Below are 20,769 nucleotides of genomic sequence, written 5' to 3'. Positions count from 1 at the left end.
CGCCACCCACAGGGCATTGACCGATCCGAACTCAGCTTCATGTCCAATTTCCTGCCCGCTCCCCATAACCCCTAATTCCCTTTACTTCTAGGAAACTGTCTATTTCTGTTTTAAATTTATCTAATGATGTAGCTTCCACAGCTTCCTGGGGCAGCAAATTCCACAGACCTACCACCCTCTGAGTGAAGAAGTTTCTCCTCATCTCAGTTTTGAAAGAGCAGCCCCTTATTCTAAGATTATGCCCCCTAGTTCTAGTTTCACCCATCTTTGGGAACATCCTTACTGCATCCACCCGATCAAGACCCTTCACAATCTTATATGTTTCAATAAGATCGCCTCTCATTCTTCTGAACTCCAATGAGTAGAGTCCCAATCTACTCAACCTCTCCTCATATGTCCGCCCCCTCATCCCCGGGATTAACCGAGTGAACCTTCTTTGTACTGCCTCGAGAGCAAGTATGTCTTTTCTTAAGTATGGAGACCAAAACTGTATGCAGTATTCCAGGTGCGGTCTCACCAATACCTTATATAACTGCAGCAATACCTCCTTGTTTTTATATTCTATCCCCCTAGCAATAAAAGCCAACATTCCGTTGGCTTTCTTGATCACCTGCTGCACCTGCATACCAACTTTTTGATTTTCTTGCACACGGACCCCCAGATCCCTTTGTACTGCAGTACTTTCCAGTCTCTCGCCATTAAGAAAATAACTTGCTCTCTGATTTTTCCTGCCAAAGTGCATAACCTCACATTTTCCAATATTATATTGCATCTGCCAAATCTCCGCCCACTCACCCAGCCTGTCTATATCCCCTTGCAGGTTTTTTATGTCCTCCTCACTCTCTACTTTCCCTCCCATCTTTGTATCATCTGCAAATTTTGATATGTTGCACTCGGTCCCCTCCTCCAAATCGTTAATATAGATTGTAAAGAGTTGGGGACCCAGCACCGACCCCTGTGGAACACCACTGGTTACTGGTTGCCAGTCCGAAAATGAACCATTTATCCCAACTCTCTGCTTCCTGTTCGATAACCAATCCTCCACCCATGCCAGAATATTACCCCCAATCCCGTGATTTTTTATCTTAAGTAATAATCTTTTATGTGGCACCTTGTCGAATGCCTTCTGGAAGTCTAAATACACTATGTCCACTGGTTCCCCTTTATCCACCCTATACGTTATATCCTCGAAGAACTCAAGCAAATTTGTCAGACATGACTTCCCCTTCATAAAGCCATGCTGACTTTGTCCTATTAAATTATGCTTATCTAAATGTTCCGTTACTGTCTCCTTAATAATAGACTCCAAAATTTTACCCACCACAGATGTTAAGCTAACTGGCCTATAATTTCCAGCCTTCTGCCTACTACCCTTTTTAAATAAGGGTGTTACATTAGCAGTTTTCCAATCTGCCGGGACCTCTCCTGAGTCCAGGGAATTTTGGAAAACTATCACCAAAGCATCCACAATCCCTACTGCCACTTCCCTCAAGACCCTAGGATGGAAGCCATCAGGTCCAGGGGATTTATCCGCCTTGAGTCCCATTATTTTACTGAGTACCATCTCCTGAGTGATTTTAATCGTATTTAGCTCCTCCCCCCCGAGAGTCCCCTGTTTGTCCAGTGTTGGGATATTCTTAGTGTCCTCTACTGTAAAGACTGAAACAAAATATTTGTTCAGCATTTTTGCCATCTCCATGTTTCCCACCATTAATTTCCCGGTCTCATCCTCTAAGGGACCTATGTTTGCCTTAGCCACCCTTTTTCTTTTTATATAACTATAGAAACTCTTGCTATCTGTTTTTATATTTTTTGCTAATTTCTTTTCATAATCTAACTTCCCTTTCTTAATCAATCAGTGGCAAATGAAGTTCAATACAGGGAAGAGCAAGGTGCTGCATATTGGAAATTAAAATAGGAGACTGAGGTACTCCAAAGGTAAAGCAGAACTTACTAAGGGAGAAGTTGAAAAAGAGAGACCTCAGGGTGTTTAATTGACACCATGCTCGTGTCTAAACAATATAAGGTAAACAATAAACAAAGTAAATATAATGCTGGGGTATACTGTCAGATCAGTGGAGTTCAAATCCACAGCAATTTATGGGGGCCATCCAGACAGTAGTGGAAATGTGGTGGACTGCAAAGCTGATCCCTGGTGGCTAAGGGAGCGCTACACGGCGTGACTAGATAAACTTCAGCCTTGAAAAGAGGTGTCTCAGATGGGTCCTTAGAGAATTTTAATGTATTTAACAGAACAAAGTAAACATAATGATTATCCAGAGCCGCAGGACAAGAGGGCACAGGTTAGGATGGTGAAGAACAAATTATTAAAAGAAAAAAAATCTTACATTCATATAGCGCCTTTTACCACAGCAGGACATTTTTTTTTATTCGTTAATGGGATGTGGGCATCGCTGGCGAGGCCAGCATTTATTGCACATCCCTAATTGCCCTTCAGAAGGTGGTGGTGAGCCGCCGCCTTGAACTGCTGCAGTCCGTGTGGTGACGGTTCTCCCACAGTGCTGTTAGGAAGGGAGTTCCAGGATTTTGACCCAGCGATGATGAAGGAACGGTGATATATTTCCAAGTCGGGATGGTGTGTGACTTGGAGGGAAATGTGCAGGTGGTGTTGTTCCCATGTACCTGCTGCTCTTGTCCTTCTAGGTGGGAGAGGTCGCGGGTTTGGGAGGAGCTGTCGAAGAAGCCTTGGCGAGTAGCTGCAGTGCATCCTGTGAATGGTACACACTGCAGCCACAGTGCGTCGGTGGTGAAGGGAGTGAATGTTTAGGGTGGTGGATGGGGTGCCAATCAAGCGGGCTGCTTTGTCGTGGATGGTGTCGAGCTTGAGTGTTGTTGGAGCTGCACTCATCCAGGCAAGTGGAGAGTATTCCATCACACTCCTGACTTGTGCCTTGTAGATGGTGGAAAGGTTTTGGGGAGTCAGGAGGTGAGTCACTCGCCGCAGAATACCCAGCCTCTGACCTGCTCTTGTAGCCACAGTATTCATATGGCTGGTCCAGTTAAGTTTCTGGTCAATGGTGACCCCCAGGATGTTGATGGTGGGGGATTCGGCGATGGTAATGCCATTGAATGTCATGGGGAGGTGGTTAGACTCTCTCTTGTTGGCGATGGTCATTGCCTGGCACCTATCTGGCGCGAATGTTACTTGCCACTTATGAGCCCAAGCCTGGATGTTGTCCAGGTCTTGCTGCATCTGGGCTCGGAATGCTTCATTATTTGAGGGGTTGCAAATAGAACTGAACACTGTGCAATCATGAGCGAACATCCCCATTTCTGACCTTATGATGGAGGGAAGGTCATTGATGAAGCAGCTGAAGATGGTTGGGCCAAGGACAATGCCCTGAGGAACTCCTGCAGCAATGTCCTGGGGCTGAGATGATTGGCCTCCAACAACTACTAGCATCTTCCTTTGTGCGAGGTATGACTCCAGCCAATGGAGAGTTTTCCCCCTGATTCCCATTAACTTCAATTTTACTAGGGCTCCTTGGTGCCACACTCGGTCAAATGCTGCCTTAATGTCAAGGGCAGTCACTCTCACCTCACCTCTGGAATTCAGCTCTTTTGTCCATGTTTGGATCAAGGCTGCAATGAGGTCTGGAGCCAAGAGGTCCTGGCGGAACCCAAACTGAGCATTGGTGAGCAGGTTATCGGTGAGTAAGTGCCGCTTGATAGCACTGTCGACGACACCTTCCATCACTTTGCTGATGATTGAGAGTAGACTGATGGGGCGGTGATTGGCCAGATTGGATTTGTCCTGCTTTTTGTGGACAGGACATACCTGGGCAATTTTCCACATTGTCGGATAGATGCCAGTGGTGTAGCTGTACTGGAACAGCTTGGCTAGAGGGGCAGCTAGTTCTGGAACACAAGCCTTCAGCACTACAGCTGGGATGTTGTCGGGGCCCATAGCCTTTGCTGTATCCAGTGCACTCAGCCGTTTCTTGATATCATGTGGAGTGAATCGAATTGGCTGAAGACTGGCTTCTGTGATGGTGGGGATATTGGGAGGAGGCAGACATGGATCATCCACTCGGCACTTCTGGCTGAAGATGGTTGCAAACGCTTCAGCCTTGTCTTTTGCACTCACGTGCTGGACTCCGCCGTCATTGAGGATGGGGATGTTTGCAGAGCCTCCTCCTCCAGTTAGTTGTTTAATTGTCCACCACCATTCACGACTGGATGTGGTAGGACTGCAGAGTTTTGATTTGATCCGTTGGTTGTGGAATCGCTTAGCTCTGTCTATAGCATGTTGCTTCTGCTGTGCATGTAGTCCTGAGTTGTAGTTTCACTAGGTTAGCACCTCATTTTTAGGTACGCCTGGTGCTGCTCCTGGCATGCTCTCCTACACTCCTCATTGAGCCAGGGTTGATCCCCTGGTTTGTTGGTAATGGTAGAGTCAGGAATATGTCAGGCCATGAGGTTACAGATTGTGCTGGAATACAATTCTGCTGCTGCTGATGGCCCACAGTGCCTCATGGATGCCCAGTTTTGCAGGATGGTGTCCTCAGTGCGAAGACGGGACTTCATCTCCACGAGGACTGTGTGGTGGTCACTCCTACCAATACAGTCATGGACAGATGCATTTGCGACAGGTAGAATGGTGAGGACGAGGTCAAGTAAGTTTTTCCCTCGAGTTGGTTCATTCACCACCTGCCGCAGGCCCAGTCTGGCCGCTATGTCCTTCAGGACTCGGCCAGCTCGGTCAGTTATAGAATCATAGAATCATAGAAGTTTACAACATGGAAACAGGCCCTTCGGCCCAACATGTCCATGTCGCCCAGTTTATATCACTAAGCTAGTCCTAATTGCCTGCACTTGGCCCATATCCCTCTATACCCATCTTACCCATGTAACTGTCCAAATGCTTTTTAAAAGACACAATTGTACCCGCCCCTACTACTGCCTCCGGCAGCTCGTTCCAGACACTCACCACCCTTTGAGTGAAAAAATTGCCCCTCTGGACCCTTTTGTATCTCTCCCCTCTCACCTTAAATCTATGTCCCCTCGTTATAGACTCCCCTACCTTTGGGAAAAGATTTTGACTATCTACCTTATCTATGCACCTCATTATTTTATAGACTTCTATAAGATCACCCCTTAACCTCCTCCTCTCCAGGGAAAAAAGTCCTAGTCTATCTAACCTCTCCCTGTAAGTCAAACCATCAAGTCCCGGTAGCATCCTAGTAAATCTTTTCTGCACTCTTTCTAGTTTAATAATATCCTTTCTATAGTAGGGTGACCAGAACTGTACACAGTATTCCAAGTGTGGCCTTACTGATGTCTTGTACAACTTCAACAAGACATCCCAACTCCTGTATTCAATGTTCTGACCAATGAAACCAAGTTCTGACCAATGAAACCAAGTTGTGGTGCTACCGAGCCACTCTTGGTGATGGACATTGAAGTCCCCCACTCAGAGTACATTTTGTGCCCTTGCTACCCTCAGTGCTTCCTCCAAGTGGTGCTCAACATGGAGGAGGGCTGATTCATCAGCCGAGGGAGGGTGGTAGGTGGTAATCAGCAGGAGGTTTCCTTGCCCATGTTTGACCTGATGCCATGAGATTTCATGGGGTCCAGAGTCAATGTTGAGGACTCCCAGGGCCACTCCCTCCTGACTGTATATCACTGTACCGCCACCTCTGGTGGGTCTGTCCTGCCGGTGGGACAGGACATACCCAGGGATGGTGATGGAAGAGTCTGGGACATTGGCTGAAAGGTATGATTCTGTGAATATGGCTATGTCAGGCTGTTGCTTGACTAGTCTGTGGGACAACTCTCCCAATTTTGGCACAAGTCCCCAGATGTTAGTGAGGAGAACTTTGCAGGGTCGACTGGGCTTGGTTTGCCGTTGTCGTGTCTGGTGCCTAGTGGTTCGATGCCGGGTGGTCCGTCCGGTTTCATTCTTATTATGACTTTTTTTTAAGCGAGATTTTACAACTGAGTGGCGAGAGGCGAGAGTGCTACCATGAGCCACAGCTGACAGATGGCAGGAAGTATTTCTTTACATGGAGGTGATCAACAGTTGGAATTGGTTGCTAGGAAGAGCTGCTGAAGCCAGAACACTGGATTCATTTAAGAATTAGGTGCTGTAGGTTGGTATTCTAGAAGGGCGAGATCAAATGGGCTGAAAGGCAAGATCAGATGGCTGAAGGGCACTCTCCTTCTGAACCTATCTTGTTATGGTAATTTCACAACTTTTTTTTGCCATCACAGCACTGCACCCATCACTGGATAACGAAGTCAAAGGCTCTTTTATGTTACTTGAGTGCCATTGATTGCTGCCGTGTGGATCTCCCTCGTTGACAGTGATTGCCCAAGGCCCAGAATCATTTCTCTGCCAGAACAAACAACTCTGTGGGTATACCACTAAATGCGCTGAGCCATGTCATCGTATCTGCAAGTTTGCAGTTGAGTCGAGGACACTGAACTCATTAAAGAAATGGCTAAATGCTGCAATTGGAAGACAGCAGGGTTGGTATTCTAGGAGGAGGAGATGGACTGTAGGGCCACCTTCATCCCACGCTATCTTGTGATCTAACAACAGATTCAATTTAATGTTCATCTAAAACATGGAAACCTGCGATTCTTTTGGTGACAGTCAGATGCTGAAGGGAGAAGCTGGCAGGAATAAAGCACCATCCATCACATGATGTAGCTTGTTTATGTCTAATTACCTAAGCCACTAAAACACAAACTGCTGCTCTCTGGAGATTCAGAGGCTTTCAAAGAGGTAGTGAATATCAATCAGCTTATTTAAAGTTCTTTGTAGCAGATGATAAGCTCTTAAAAAGCGCAGCAACAAAAGAGGAGGAAAAAAAAACATTGAGTGAGTTCAATACACATCAAAGAAGAAACAAGTTGGAGAGAATCCCCAGTGCTTATATTCAGAACAAAGATAAAACAAACATTTCCTCCTCAACTCCTGTTAGTATCGGCAGAAAACAAGAGTTGGGCAGTAGAATTAAAGACTTGTATACATCATACATAGGTTGGGAGTCAATGACACCAAACTGACCTCTATGTGCTTCCCTCCTGGATTTATACTGTACAGTGCCAGCTTGTCGCCATTGGAAGCACAGCTGCTTTGGAGTGAGAACATTGTGGGTTTCAATTCCCCACTCCACGACTTAAGCAGCTAAATTAAGGTGACACTCCAGTGCATTGCTGAACTTTTGGAAGTGTGATTCAACTGAATGTTAAAGATCATATATCACTAATCAAAGAATCGCAAGGAGTTCTTGTGGTGCCCTGGTCAATATTCCTCCCTCAAACTTGCTTCATGTAAATTGGCTGCCATGTTTGCCTACATAACAAGTCCATGCAATTCAATGTAATTAATTCATTTCTGAGGCAAAAGTCATTACATAATTGTAAATCTTTCCTAATCGGCCCACCATGGGCCTACAGGAAAGCTGAGAAAAATAACGCCCAGGTATCAGTTAAGGACTGGATCACTCTCAGCTGCAATACACAAGAAGCTGAACAGCCTGATGACATTCGTTGTCTGCCAGTTATCTAGGCCAAGCTTCATCTCTTCATGGGCCACTTAAGATATGTCCAATGGAGCAACAGGGGTCACCTAGAAAGTTTAAATCCAGGTTCGCATTCATTTGCACATATCTCAATTTATTGGTACAAACAGATCTTGATGGTCTGATTTAGGATTTATACACCAAAGAGGCAACAGCAGTAAAATCAGCCCTTGCCAAACCTCAAGGCCCACAAAATTCAAATAGGACTAACCAGTGAATAAGAAATAAAAGTGCGAACAGTACTGAGCTGTCTTAGCTTCATGGGCCAGATTGCACCCCGATTCTTGGCCCACACTCCAGTATTGCACTAGGGGATGCTTGAACACCCCTAATCTTTATTGACAATATAGCTGTCTTCTCACACAGAACTAATATGCAGAACAGGACTTCAGATAACTACTGCAGATCAAAGAGAGTGGGCCTTAAGGAAAGCAAAAGAACAGGACCAAGGTGCTTAAGATCAAGGGCCACTGTCGAGATGAAAGCAAGCAAAAGACTTGTATTTATACATCACCTTATCACATCTCTCAAACATCAGAGAGCACTTTACACACAATTCATTACTTTAAAGTACAGTGACCTATGTAGGCAAATGTGACAGCTATTTTTCACACAGCAAGATCCCATAAACAGTAATGCGATAAGTGACCAGTTAATCTGTTTTTTTGGTACTGGTTGAGAGAAGAATACTGACCAGGACACTGGGAAATTCTATTCTGTTAATGCTTATCTGAACAGGCAGATGGGAACTCTCATTGGAAAGATGACACCTCTGACAGTGCAAAATCCCCTGGTGCTGTACTGGAGCGTTGGCCTAGATTCTGTGCTTAAACCCTGAAGTGGGATTTGAACCCACAACCCTGTGACTCAGAGGTGAGAGTGCTACTAACTGAACACAAGATAACACTCCCATCAAGCTTGAAAACGACGAGAACGAAAATAGGCACTTGTTATCTTGAAGCTGCCGACGAGGACATCACGGCAACAATTCGCAAGGTGAAAATTTCCTTCATCATGCTAAAACTGGTATCCAAGCACGTATAGCAGGAAGACTACTTTGAAAATGTTTCAGCAAAACGTGAAGCATATTCAGCTGAGAATTGAGGGTTGATGGCAGCCAATATCCAGAGTCTAGAGTCTGTGACAAAGGCTGCCCGATTAAATTAGTCACAACCTTTGGTTGAATTAGAGTTATCAACTGGAAACTGCAACTGCATGATAAGAACTGAGGAACAGAGGCAAAGTTGGATTAGATATCTGCTGAGGATAGATGAAGGCGGCACTCCACCTACAACCCTCCAACGACAAATGGCAGGAGGCAAGAGTAGAGACCTCGCCCAACATGGAGGATGATTGTGCCAGAGTGAAACAAACATAGGTGGTAAGCAGACGGAGACATAAGAACATACAAAATAGCAGCAGGAGTAGGCAGTACTCCAGGTGTGGCCTCACCATAGCCTTGTACAATTGCAGCAAGACTTCCTTACTCTTGTACTCCAACCCCCTTGCAATAAAAGCCAACATACCATTTGCCAAGCACTTGCAAAAGATTGAGCTAGATGGACGAATCAGATTGTTGCTTTACCTGCCACTTGGCAGGATGAGAATCAGAAAGTGAGAGAAGCTGGTCACCCCAATGTACTATGACTATTTTTAAATTGCACAATTTTTAGGCACCCTTGCACCATTTGGCCATCTACAGATGGGGCTAGGCAGACAATAGTGATTGGACATGATAAGCACTGGCTAATAACCCTTAGATTCCCCTCTAGGGAGGGAACAGGATGTGTGAGGAGGAGATGATGGGTTTTTGGTCTCTGCTTTTTGTTTTTTCTCTCTCCTGCCCCACCCACCAAATACAACACCAATAATCAGAAATTCTTTGCACATCCCATTACTTTGTTAAACAACACGGCAAAGCATCAACCCAATTAAGAAGGAAGTTGGATTTTTCTTCCCTTTCCACGAATTTCTTTTCCTCCTCTCGAGGGCATCTGGCTCCTTGTTGGAGAATGGCTTCTCAGGCACCAGTCGCTCTCCAATACTTATTCCAAGTGCCTATTATTCATGCGAGAGCCTCAGTAGCTGATGGCAGGCTATTCAACTGGGGGACGTCACTGTCAAGGCTGACCCTGCCTTCAATCGACGTCCACAGAATCAGCAGGAGTCAACAGGCAGTGAACGGGAGTGGCAAGCTTAGCCAATTTCCCTCGTTCCCCAGCTTGGATTTTCAGAAGGCTTTTGATAAGTCCCACATAAGAGGTTAGTGTGCAAAATTAAAGCACATTAGATTGGCGTAATATACTGGCATGGATTGAAAATTGGTTAACAGGCAGGAAATAGAGAGTAGGAATAAATGGGTCTTTTTCGGGGTGGCAGGTGGTGACTAGTGGGGTACCGCAGGGATCAGTGCTTGGGCCCCAGCTATTCACAATATATATCAATGATTTGGATGAGGGAACCAAATGTAATATTTCCAAGTTTGCCGACGACACAAAACTAGGTGGGATCGTGAGTTGTGAGGAGGATGCAAAGAGGCTTCAAGGCAATTTAGACAAGTTGAGTGACTGGGCAAATAAATGGCAGATACAGTGGATAAATGTGAAGTTATCCACTTCAGAAGGAAAAACAGAAAGGCAGAGTATTATTTGAATAGTGATGGATTGGGAAATGTTGATGTACAAAGGGACCTGGGTGTCCTTGTACACCAGTCACTGAATGCAAACATGCAGGTGCAGCAAGCAGTTAGGAAGGCAAATGGTATTTTGGCCTTCATTGCAAGAGGATTTGAGTATAGGAGCAAGGATGTCTTAACACAGTTATACATGGCCTTGGTGAGACCACACCTGGAGTGTTGTGTGCAGTTTTGGTCTCCTCACCTAAGAAAGCATATACTTGCCATAGAGGGAGTGCAGCGAAGGTTCACCAGGCTGATTCCTGGGAAGGCAGGACTGTCATATGAGGAGAGATTGGGTCGACTAGGCCTGTATTCACTCGAGTTTAGAAGAATGAGAGGCGATCCTATTGAAACGTATAAATTTCTGACAGGGCTAGACAGACTGGATGCAGGGAGGATGTTTCCCCTGGCTGGGGGCGGTGGTTCTAGAACGAGGGGTCACAGTGTCAGGATACGGTGTAGGACATTTAGGACTGAGATGAGGAGAAATTTCTTCACTCAGATGGTGATGAACCTGTGGAATTCTCTACCACAGAAGGCTGTGAAGGCCAAGTCACTGAACATATTTAAGGAGATAGATAGATTTCCAGACACAAAAGGCATCAAGGGGTATGGGGAGAGAGCAGGAATATGGTATTGAGATAGAGGATCAGCCATGATCATACTGAATGGCGGAGCAGGTTCGAAGGGCTGAATGGCCTACTCCTGCTCCTATTTTCTATGTTTCTCAGAAGTCAATTGCAATCCCTATTGCTGTCTCAGCTGAGGTCAGCTAACTTAGCATAGACCAGGGATTGAACATGGCAAATTTACCAACAAAGCCATTGTGGAGGGAGGGGGCTAATTAAAAAATCAAATCTATTGAGGAAAAGGAAAACAAATTAGTACCTGACCCTCGCCCCACCCTTACCTTTGGTTTCATGTCTTTGGTGGTCGCAGATGGAGGCCGCACCAGACTAGAAGAAAGTCGCTTAGAAGTGGAAGCTGCTGTCGTATTTGAAGTTGACGTGGTGAGTTTTTTATTGGGGCTTGGAGCAGCTGCTGTAGGTCGCTTAAGGGAGGCTGGCGGTTGTGGCTTAGTTTTGGTTGGTGAGATCTTTGTAGCCGGTGTGCCCGCCTTTTACGTATCAGCAAAAAGGAATAAAACAAAAGTCGACAATGCCAAAGGAAACATAAAATTAAAAGAAGCAAACGGAATAAAAAAAAGAGAAAAGCCAATGATAATTTTACACTAAGTAAATGAACTCTGTGGTTCTGAGACAAATTTTAATTCCACTGAAGACAAATGTCATAAAGAAGCTCCTCTTCCAGGTGATAAAGGATTAGAGGCCAGGTCAGGAGGGAGGGGTCAAAGAGGATAGAGGAAAGAATCTCCTTAACAGAAACCTCGCCTCTCATAACTTTGTCAGCACAATCTGTGCTCTGGCACTGAGCCACCTAGACTGAAGAGTCCAGTCCAGACTGTTGGGATATTTGCTAACAAGAATCATAAACATGGAGCAAGTTTGGGGCAAGCTAGATTCTGTTCCCATTGGGCCCTAATCCGAGGCACAAAAATATTGAGAATTTGATACAAAACTGGCATCTCTGTAGGACACAAGCTCAGTTGGTAAAGGGAAACAAAATAGGTCAGTGGTGAAACTGGATCTCCTGAGGCCAGGTATCGGGACATTGTTGGGGGTAGAACAGAGGGAGCTTTACCCTGCAGGTAATGCCCTTTCTTATAAGCCCAGGAGACTGACATAAGTAAAGCACTGCCTTTCTCACACCAGCTTAATCACATTGCCTTGTTCCAGAAGTAAATGTGACAGTAAGCTGAAGTAAATGTGATAATTTCCAGGCACACACACACACTGGGCCGGGTCTCTGGCATGTTTCGAAGGAAATGGGAGCTAGTGGCAGACAACAGTTTAAAAAAAATCTTGAAGATGCATTTTGCCATTTTTCTAAGGACACAGTCAAAAGCATACAGAGCAAAAATTATTTGCCTCAAAAACACAGACTTTAAACTGTATTGATGACTGAACAAATTTAACAGAAAAATGTGGCAGTGCAAATCAAATACGCAAAGCATGGAAAGAGGATTTTGTAACTGGGATGTGTGCCTACCTTTCCCTTTGTATCTGGGCTCAGTGGGTGTTCTTTGGAGGTTGCAGAACTCTCCGTTCCGGTCAGGCCCTCTGCTGATGGTTCCTCCAGTTTGGCTGTAAATATTTTTTAAAAAGCACAATGCAATCAGTGAAATTGAAAGGGCAAATGTTTCAGCTCTTGCTGCAAATCCATAACGCTTCATTTGAGAAAATTTAGGGAGACTAGCCTAAACATCCACCCCATGTGTACTTCGGCTGCAGTGTGTACTATCTATAGGATGCACTCTAGCAACTCACCAAGGCTTCTTTGGCAGCACCCCCCAAACCTGCGAGCTCCACTATTTAGAAAAATAAGAGCAGCAGGTGCATGGGAACACCATCACCTCCAAGTCACATACCGTCCTGACTTGGACAAAGAGCCAGAGGTGGCATGAAGAAACATTTTTTTACACACAGCGAGTTGTAATGATCTGGAATGCACTGCCTGAAAGAGTGGTGGAAGCAGATTCAATAATAACTTTCAAAAGGGAATTGGATAAATACTTGAAGGGAAAAAATTTACAGGGCTATGGGGAAAGGGCAGGGGATTGGGACTAATTGGATAGCTCTTTCAAAGAGCCGGCAGAGGCACAATGGGCTGGATTGCCTCCTCCTGTGCTGCACCTATCACTGCTCCTTCACTGTTGCTGGGTCAAAATCCTGAAACTCCCTATCTGCATTGTAAGAGAACCTTAACCACATGGACTACAGTGGTTCAAGAAGGCCCACCACCACCTTCTCAAGGGCAACTAGGGATGGGCAATAAATGCTGGCCTTTGCAGCAATGCCTACAAGAGGCTGCACCTTCAGATGATGTTAGAAAAATAGCCCCCAAAAAAGCATACACAACGCATTGGTAGAGTGAGGGGAGCTGTGTGGAGCAGTGGTGGGTGCATCAAATTAGAGTATTGATATTTTTCATCCAAATAATGAGGTTTGCCGTGTTCTTGAGGGAATCGAATTTCAAAGGCTAGGTTTTTCTCTGCGTCATGATGTATAAATAATGAGACCAGGCAGCATGAGAGAGAGCAGAAAAATCTAATTTTCTACTGAAGTGTTAGCTCTTCCCTTCACTCCCTCTCCCAATTCCTATGAAACTCCAATCAGCAAACAAGCAGGTTTCAAGTATTTATAAAGCGTTTAATTATTGCTTCATCAAACCACATCTACTCCCTTTCACACAACAGGATAATTACACTGAACAATAATGGTTGAATGTGAATAGAACCCATTTAGCCAGTGAGATTCTTCTCCCTCCCGCCCAGGAGCCAACTCTTCTTAGGGTACAGTCACAGAATCATAGAAAGTTACGGCACAGAAGGAGGTCATTCGGCCCATCGTGTCCGTGCCAGCCGAAGAAGAACTATCCAGCTTAATCCCACTTTCCAGCATTTGGTCATAGCCCTATAGGTTACGGCACTTCAAGTGCACATCCAAGTACTTTTTAAATGAGCTGAAAGTTTCTGCCTCTACCACTCTTTCAGGCAGTGAGTTCCAGACCCCCACCACCCTCTGGATGAAAAAATTTCTCCTCAGTTCCCCTCTAATACTTCTACCAATTACTTTAAATCTATGCCCCCTGGTCACTGACCCCTCTGCTAAGAGAAATAGGTCCTCCTATCCACTCTATCTAGTCCTGTCATAATTTTATACACCTCAATTAAATCTCCCCTCAGCCCCCTTTGTTCCAAAGAAAACAACCTCAGTCTATCCATTCTTTTCATAGAATCATAGAATCATAGAAGTTACAACATGGAAACAGGCCCTTCGGCCCAACATGTCCATGTCGCCCAGTTTATACCACTAAGCTAGTCCCAATTGCCTGCACTTGGCCCATATCCCTCTATACCCATCTTACCAATGTAACTGTCCAAATGCTTTTTAAAAGACAAAATTGTACCCGCCTCTACTACTGCCTCTGGCAGCTCGTTCCAGACACTCACCACCCTTTGAGTGAAAAAATTGCCCCTCTGGATCCTTTTGTATCTCTCCCCTCTCACAAAAGGATCCAGAGGGGCAATTTTTTCACTCAAAGGGTGGTGAGTGTCTGGAACGAGCTGCCAGAGGCAGTAGTAGAGGCGGGTACAATTTTGTCTTTTAAAAAGCATTTGGACAGTTACATGGGGAAGATGGGTATCATAGCTAAAATTCTCCAGCCCTGGCAACATCCTTGTAAATCTCCTCTGTACCCTCTCTAGTGCGATCACATCTTCCTTGTAATGTGGTGACCAGAACTGTGCGCAGTACTCAAGTGAGGCCTAACCTCCCTGCTCTTCTATTCAATGCCTTGGCTAATAAAGGAAAGTATCCTGTATGCCTTTTTAACCACCTTATCTACTTGTCCTGCTACCTTCAGGGATTTGTGGACATAAACTTCAAGGTCCCTTTGTTCCTCTACATCTTTCAGCATCCTCCCATTTATTGTGTACTCCCTTGCCTTATTTGCCCTCACACTTCTCTGGATTGAATTCCATTTGCCACTTTTCTGCCCAGACATGAGCAGCCAAAGGTGGTAGTGGTTGTTGGAGGCCAATCATCTTAGCCCCAGGACATTGCTACAGGAGTTCCTCAGGGCAGTGTCCTAAGCCCAACCATCTTCAGCTGTTTCATCAATGACCTTCCCTCCATCATAAGGTCAGAAATGGGGATGGTCGCTGATGATTGCACAGTGTTCAGTTCCATTCGCAAGGCATTAAATAATGAAGCAGTCCATGCCTGCATGCAGCAAGACCTGAACAACATCCAAGCTTGGGCTGATACGTGGCAAGTAACATTCACGCCAGACAAGTGCCAGGCAATGACCATCTCCAACAAGAGTGTGTCTTAACCATCTCCCCTTGACATTCAACGGCATTACCATTGCCGAATCCCCCACCATCAACATCCTGGGGGTCACCATTGACCAGAAACTTAACTGGACCAGCCATATAAGTACTGTGGCTACAAGAGCAGGTCAAAGGCTGGGTATTCTGCGGCGAATGACTCACCTCCTGACTCCCCAAAGTCTTTCCACCATCTACAAGGCACAAGGCAGGAGTGTGATGGAATACTCTCCACTTGCCTGGATGAGTGCAGCTCCAACAACACTCAAAAAGCTCGACACCATTCAGGACAAAGCAGCCCGCTTGATTGGCACCCCATCCACCACCCTAAACATTCACTCCCTTCACCACCGGCGCACAGTGGCTGCAGTGTGTACCATCCACAGGATGCACTGCAGCAACTCGCCAAGGCTTCTTCGACAGCACCTCCCAAACCCGCGACCTCTACCACCTAGAAGGACAAGAGCAGCAGGTACATGGGAACAACACCACCTGCACGTTCCCCTCCAAGTCACACACCATCCCGACTTGGAAATATATCACCGTTCCTTCATCGTCGCTGGGTCAAAATCCTGGAACTCCCTTCCTAACAGCACTGTGGGAGAACCTTCATCACACGGACTGCAGCGGTTCAAGGCGGCGGCTCACCGCCACCTTCTGAAGGGCAATTAGGGATGTGCAATAAATGCTGGCCTCGCCAGAGATGCCCACATCCCATGAACAAATTTTTAAAAAAGGGAGTCCCTCTTCATATGCAAGTCTTAACAGTGTGTATCGGTTCAGTGGTTGTGGGAATCGCAGCCAAGCTCAATTCTATGCTCACCCGACCTTCATATGTGCTCTTCCAGCAGGACTCACTGTGGAGAGCCACCAGGAGCGAGAAACCTTGCTGTTTCTTTCCTCTCCTTACAGGGGTGACGTGCCCAACTGTGGAATCTCAAATACTCTCTGACTGAGAAGCTAACTTAGCAGAAATTAGGAAATGAGTACTGCTAGGAGCACTCATGAGGTTTTGTTAGAACAGTCTGCTATACCCCATGTGAAAATGTTTATGCAAAACCACTTCTCCCCATGAAAGCTCATGACAGACTTTTCTACAACAGGATCAGCAAATGATAACAACTGGCATTTAAATAGTGCCTTTAATGAAAAATAAACATTCCAAGGACCCTCATAACAGGAGGAAGGAAAATGTATACTTAGCTCAACAAAATATAACCTGAACCCAAAGCAGACACTGCTCTTCCAACTGGAAAAAAGCTCCAACAACAGGCCTCTTCAAGAGCAAGCATATCACAACTCAAGCAATTGGGCCCAAGTAAGAGTCAGCATTGGAACTGGAAGCAGAGAGATGTTGAGATGCGTTTTTCACAAACGCACTGGCAGGATGGTGCTTCGCTCAAACTGCCAGACACTGATCCTTATCAGTCAACAAGAGGCACAGAATCTGTCCGAATGTCTTCCCCAAAGAGGCAAAAAGTGCTAAGAAGCAACACTTGTTGGTTCAAGAGCAATGCTGATGAAGATATGAGTCTCTGCTCTGTGCCAGGGAATGGCCAGGAGTTGAACAGAAGAAAGGGATCCCAAATGAAAGTGGCACAAAGTCTCACGCACCCCAGCACAATACCTTCAAGGTCCTAGTCTTTGAATCACTCCGATGGTATCACTACACTTTATATCTTTGCCAGTCATACGTCCAACCCACAGCCCCACTCTGATTACTGCTTGCCCATCATCCCTCTAATCCCACCAATCATTATGTCCCAGCGTTTTGGAACTCTCTCCCAAAACCTCATCACTTCACTATTTTTCTCCTTTCCTTTAGGAGTCTTTTAAACCCTCCACTCTCATGCTTGTGTGCGCTTTTGGTGCCCCCCCTGACTGCCCCAACCATCTTCCCAGTCTTTTCGTCTTCAGATTGTCATCTCTCCACATCATACCATTAAAAGCGCTGAGAGATTCTGCTACAGGAGAGATGCTTAAAGAAAATGCAAGTTATTATTGCTCTCCGTAATTAGCATGGAGCATATGATTGATTGTTGTAGGAAGTTTGCCACATCAACCAAGCCTGGTCGTAACAGTTAATCCCCCTGCACTGGACTGGCACACAGGGCCCATTGTTGTCACCGGTGATGAATTGCATAGCAACCGCTGTAAGTCATTGCTGAAAACCATGCTGTTTGTCATAAGCGTTACATCCCACAATTCTAACAAGAACAGAATTAAAAGAGACAAAAGGAATCTGTGTCAGGAACTAGGAGCTTTTTATCCAAGCTTTTTCTACTTCTCCTCACCCCTCCCTAAATGCAGTGATTCATACTGGGGCACAGGTCCATGGATACCAGCGGCCAGAGTACATTTCTAGAACAGGTCACTGGATAGTGGTCCCAGAGAGGAAACCTGGTCAACTTTTTTTCTCACCACTCTCCTACCCCCTCTCACCCAAGAACCTCGCTCAATTGTAGCACCCCTCCACCATGGATCAAACCTGTGACCCCATGGATTATAACGCTCAGCACAATATGCTAATATGTATATTTATTAATAATGAGTTTTGTGATCAAAACATTTTTATTTTAAATGAATATAAACACAAGAATCATCACATTGATCTACAATGAATTACTTTCTTTCTTAATGTAATGATCTGTGCAGGACATTCTGCATCAGTAATGTCCTACAAACAGCAATGAGATTAAAGACCATCTCAACTACAATAAATTACTTTGAAGTGCAGTGATTTACGTAGGGAAAGGAAGCCATTTTGGGCACAGTAATATCTTACAAACAACAGTAAATGACTGTCTGCAGTTTGTTTTGTTGGCATTGGCTGAGAGGGGATTGTTGGCCAAGACACCAGGAGAATCATCAAGTAGCGCCATAGGATCTTTCTGTGCACCTGAACAGGCAGACAGGGCCACGGCTTAAGGCCTCATCTGAAGGAAAGCACATCTGACAACGTTCAGTCATGCCTAGATTACATGCTCAAGTCTTGAAGTTGAGTTCAAACCCAGAATCTCCAGACCAAAAGTTCAGAGTGCTACTAACTGCACCTGGCTGAGATCTTCCATTAAGGAGAAAATTTTACAACTCCTCTGATTGGTTGGTGGGTAAGTGCATGAACTGGTGTGATCCTATGTCATACAGACTCGGAGGGTGCCAGGTTCAATCCTCACTCTGCATTGAGCTAGCTGATCTCGGTCAAGGCAACATTTAAAGCGCCACAATTAAGCATGTTGTCCCTGGGTTAGGGAGAGGTTTAAAAAAAAATTAGTTGGATAAAAGCAGGATCACGTTCATCTCTGAAAAGTCCCACATCAAATACCCTGCTGATGCATTGTATGCTGCTTGTGTGAAGTACCAGAGGACTGGTGGCAGATTATCTCATGTAGGTGAAATATGTTTGAATAACTGTAGGGCCATGCTAACCAATGCAAAAATGAACTCCCCTAGTTCCTAAGCTGTCATTGTAATGATGTGTGCAAATGGCAGAGATCACTCATAGTTCATTTAACCTTTTACAGGGCACCAGAACAGCAGGTGCCTTCGTTCCAGTGCAGCACTTCAATGCAATACTGAGGGAGTGCTGCATTGTCAGAGGTGCTGTCTTTTGGATGAGACATTAAACTGTGGCCCTGTTTGCCTGTTCAGGTGGACATAAAAGATTCTATGGTACTATTCGAAAAGCAGGTGTCCTGGCCAACATTTATCCCTCAACCAACACCTAAAACAGATGATCTGGTCATTTATTTCATTGCTTTTTGTGGAAGCTTGCTGTGCACCAATTGGCTGCTGTGTTTCCTACATTACAACAGTGACTACACTTCAAAAGTACTTCGTTGGCTGTCAGGCACTTTGGGACATCCTACGGTCATGAAAGGCGCTATATAAATGCAAGTCTTTCTTTTAAATGCAAGTTCGTTTATATTATAGAGTGAATTCTAAGAAGTCACATATTTGCTCTAAAGTTACATTTATAACTTTACAATTTTTCCTTTGTCAGAAAAAGGTCTTTACTGGACAGCAGTGTGGAAATCACAATGCTGCCTTGTACAAGCAGGTTAGTATCACACAGAATTTACAGCACAGAACCAGACCATTCGACCCAACTGGTCTATGCCGATGTTTATGCTCCACCTGAGCCTCCGCCCACCCGACTTCATCTAACCCTATCAGCATATCCTTCTATTCCTTTCTCCCTCATGTACTTATCTAGCTTCCCCTCAAATGCATCTATGCTTTTCGCCTCAACTACTCCTTGTGGCAGTGAGTTCCACATTCTAACCACTCTTTGGGTAAAGAAGTTTCTCCTGAATTCCTTATTGGATTTATTAGTGACTATATTATAAGTAAAACCCCTAGTTTTGGACTCCCCCATAAGTGGAAACATCTTCTCTATGTCTACCCTATCAAACCCCTTCATAATTTTAAAGACCTCTATCAGGTCACTCCTCAGCGTTCTGTTTTCTAGAGAAAAGAGTCCCAGACAGTTCAGTCTTTCCTGATAGTCATAGCCTCTCAGTTCTGGTATCATTCTTGTAAATCTTTTTTGCACTTTCTCCAATGCCTCTATATGTTTTTTGTAATATGGAGACCAGAACTGTGCACAGTGTGATCTAACCAAGGTTCTATATAAGTTTAACATAACTTCTCTGCTTTTCAATTCTATCCCTCTAGAAATGAACCCCAGTGCTTGGTTTGCATTTTTATGGCCTCGTTAACTTGCATTGCAATGATTTGTGAATCTGTACCCCTAGATCCCTTTGCTCCTCTAAACCATTTAGATTCTTATTTTCTAAGGATTATGTGGTCTCCTTATTCCTCCTACCGAAATGCACCACCTCACACTTATCTATATTGAAATTCGTTTGCCATTTACACGCCCATTCTGCAAGTTTATTAACATCTTGCATTTTGTCGCAGTCTTCCTCAATATTAACTATACCCCCCAATTTGGTGTCATCCACAAATTTTGAAATTGTTCTTCTGATTCCCAAGTCCAAATCATTTATGTAAATGGTGAACAACAGTGTTCCCAGCATCGATCCCTGTGGAACACCCCTTCCTATCTTCCGCCAGTCTGAGTACATACCTTTAACTTCTATTCTCTGTAGTTCAGCATGCAAGAGGATTAGCCAAAAGAATGTAAACTGGGTATCAGATCCTGCAGTACAGAACACTGGTTCCTGCAGCACCAAACATTTGTGTTTGGTCTTCAATTATTTATACCAGCAGTCAATGTTAATATTAGCTGAAAGTCTGAGGCGATTGTTCCCCCAAGGTTAGGGTTAGGGTACAACCCCCTTCCCTACAAAGCAACACAATCCATTTCCAGACACCACCAATAATACTTCTTAAATCCCTTTCATTATCATCCCTCCTCAGTTACACAATTTAAGAAGTTTTGCATCAATACTTCCATCTTTTAAGGGAAATTTATGCAAACATTCGAAACTGAGGAAGATACAGGACTGTGAGGTGAGCGTGCAACAGCGGGGTTCGTTTTGGATTGCTCCAGTAAAGAATTGATGATGGGCCAAATGGCCTTCTACTATGCTGTTAACTTCTATGGTTCCAATTTTCTCACC

The 20,769-nt window shown here is 44.8% G+C and overlaps 1 protein-coding gene across 9 annotated transcripts in view; it reads right to left on the bottom strand.

Annotated features, from left to right (window-relative positions):
* Positions 1-20,769, bottom strand: part of LOC137312378 (microtubule-associated protein 4-like) — a 365,287-nt gene that overhangs the window by 45,895 nt on the left and 298,623 nt on the right. For all 9 annotated transcript variants that reach the window (XM_067978952.1, XM_067978971.1, XM_067978985.1 and 6 more), the window contains 2 exons: positions 12,340-12,434; positions 11,141-11,347 (listed from right to left, as the gene is read on the bottom strand). In XM_067978952.1, coding sequence (XP_067835053.1) covers positions 11,141-11,347; positions 12,340-12,434 — 302 coding nt within the window. The remainder of the gene's footprint in view (positions 1-11,140; positions 11,348-12,339; positions 12,435-20,769) is intronic.

The sequence above is a fragment of the Heptranchias perlo genome, chromosome 3 (assembly GCF_035084215.1).
Source record: "Heptranchias perlo isolate sHepPer1 chromosome 3, sHepPer1.hap1, whole genome shotgun sequence".
In the NCBI taxonomy this organism is placed as follows: Eukaryota; Metazoa; Chordata; class Chondrichthyes; order Hexanchiformes; family Hexanchidae; genus Heptranchias; species Heptranchias perlo.
This window is presented reverse-complemented; position numbering and strand designations above follow the sequence as displayed.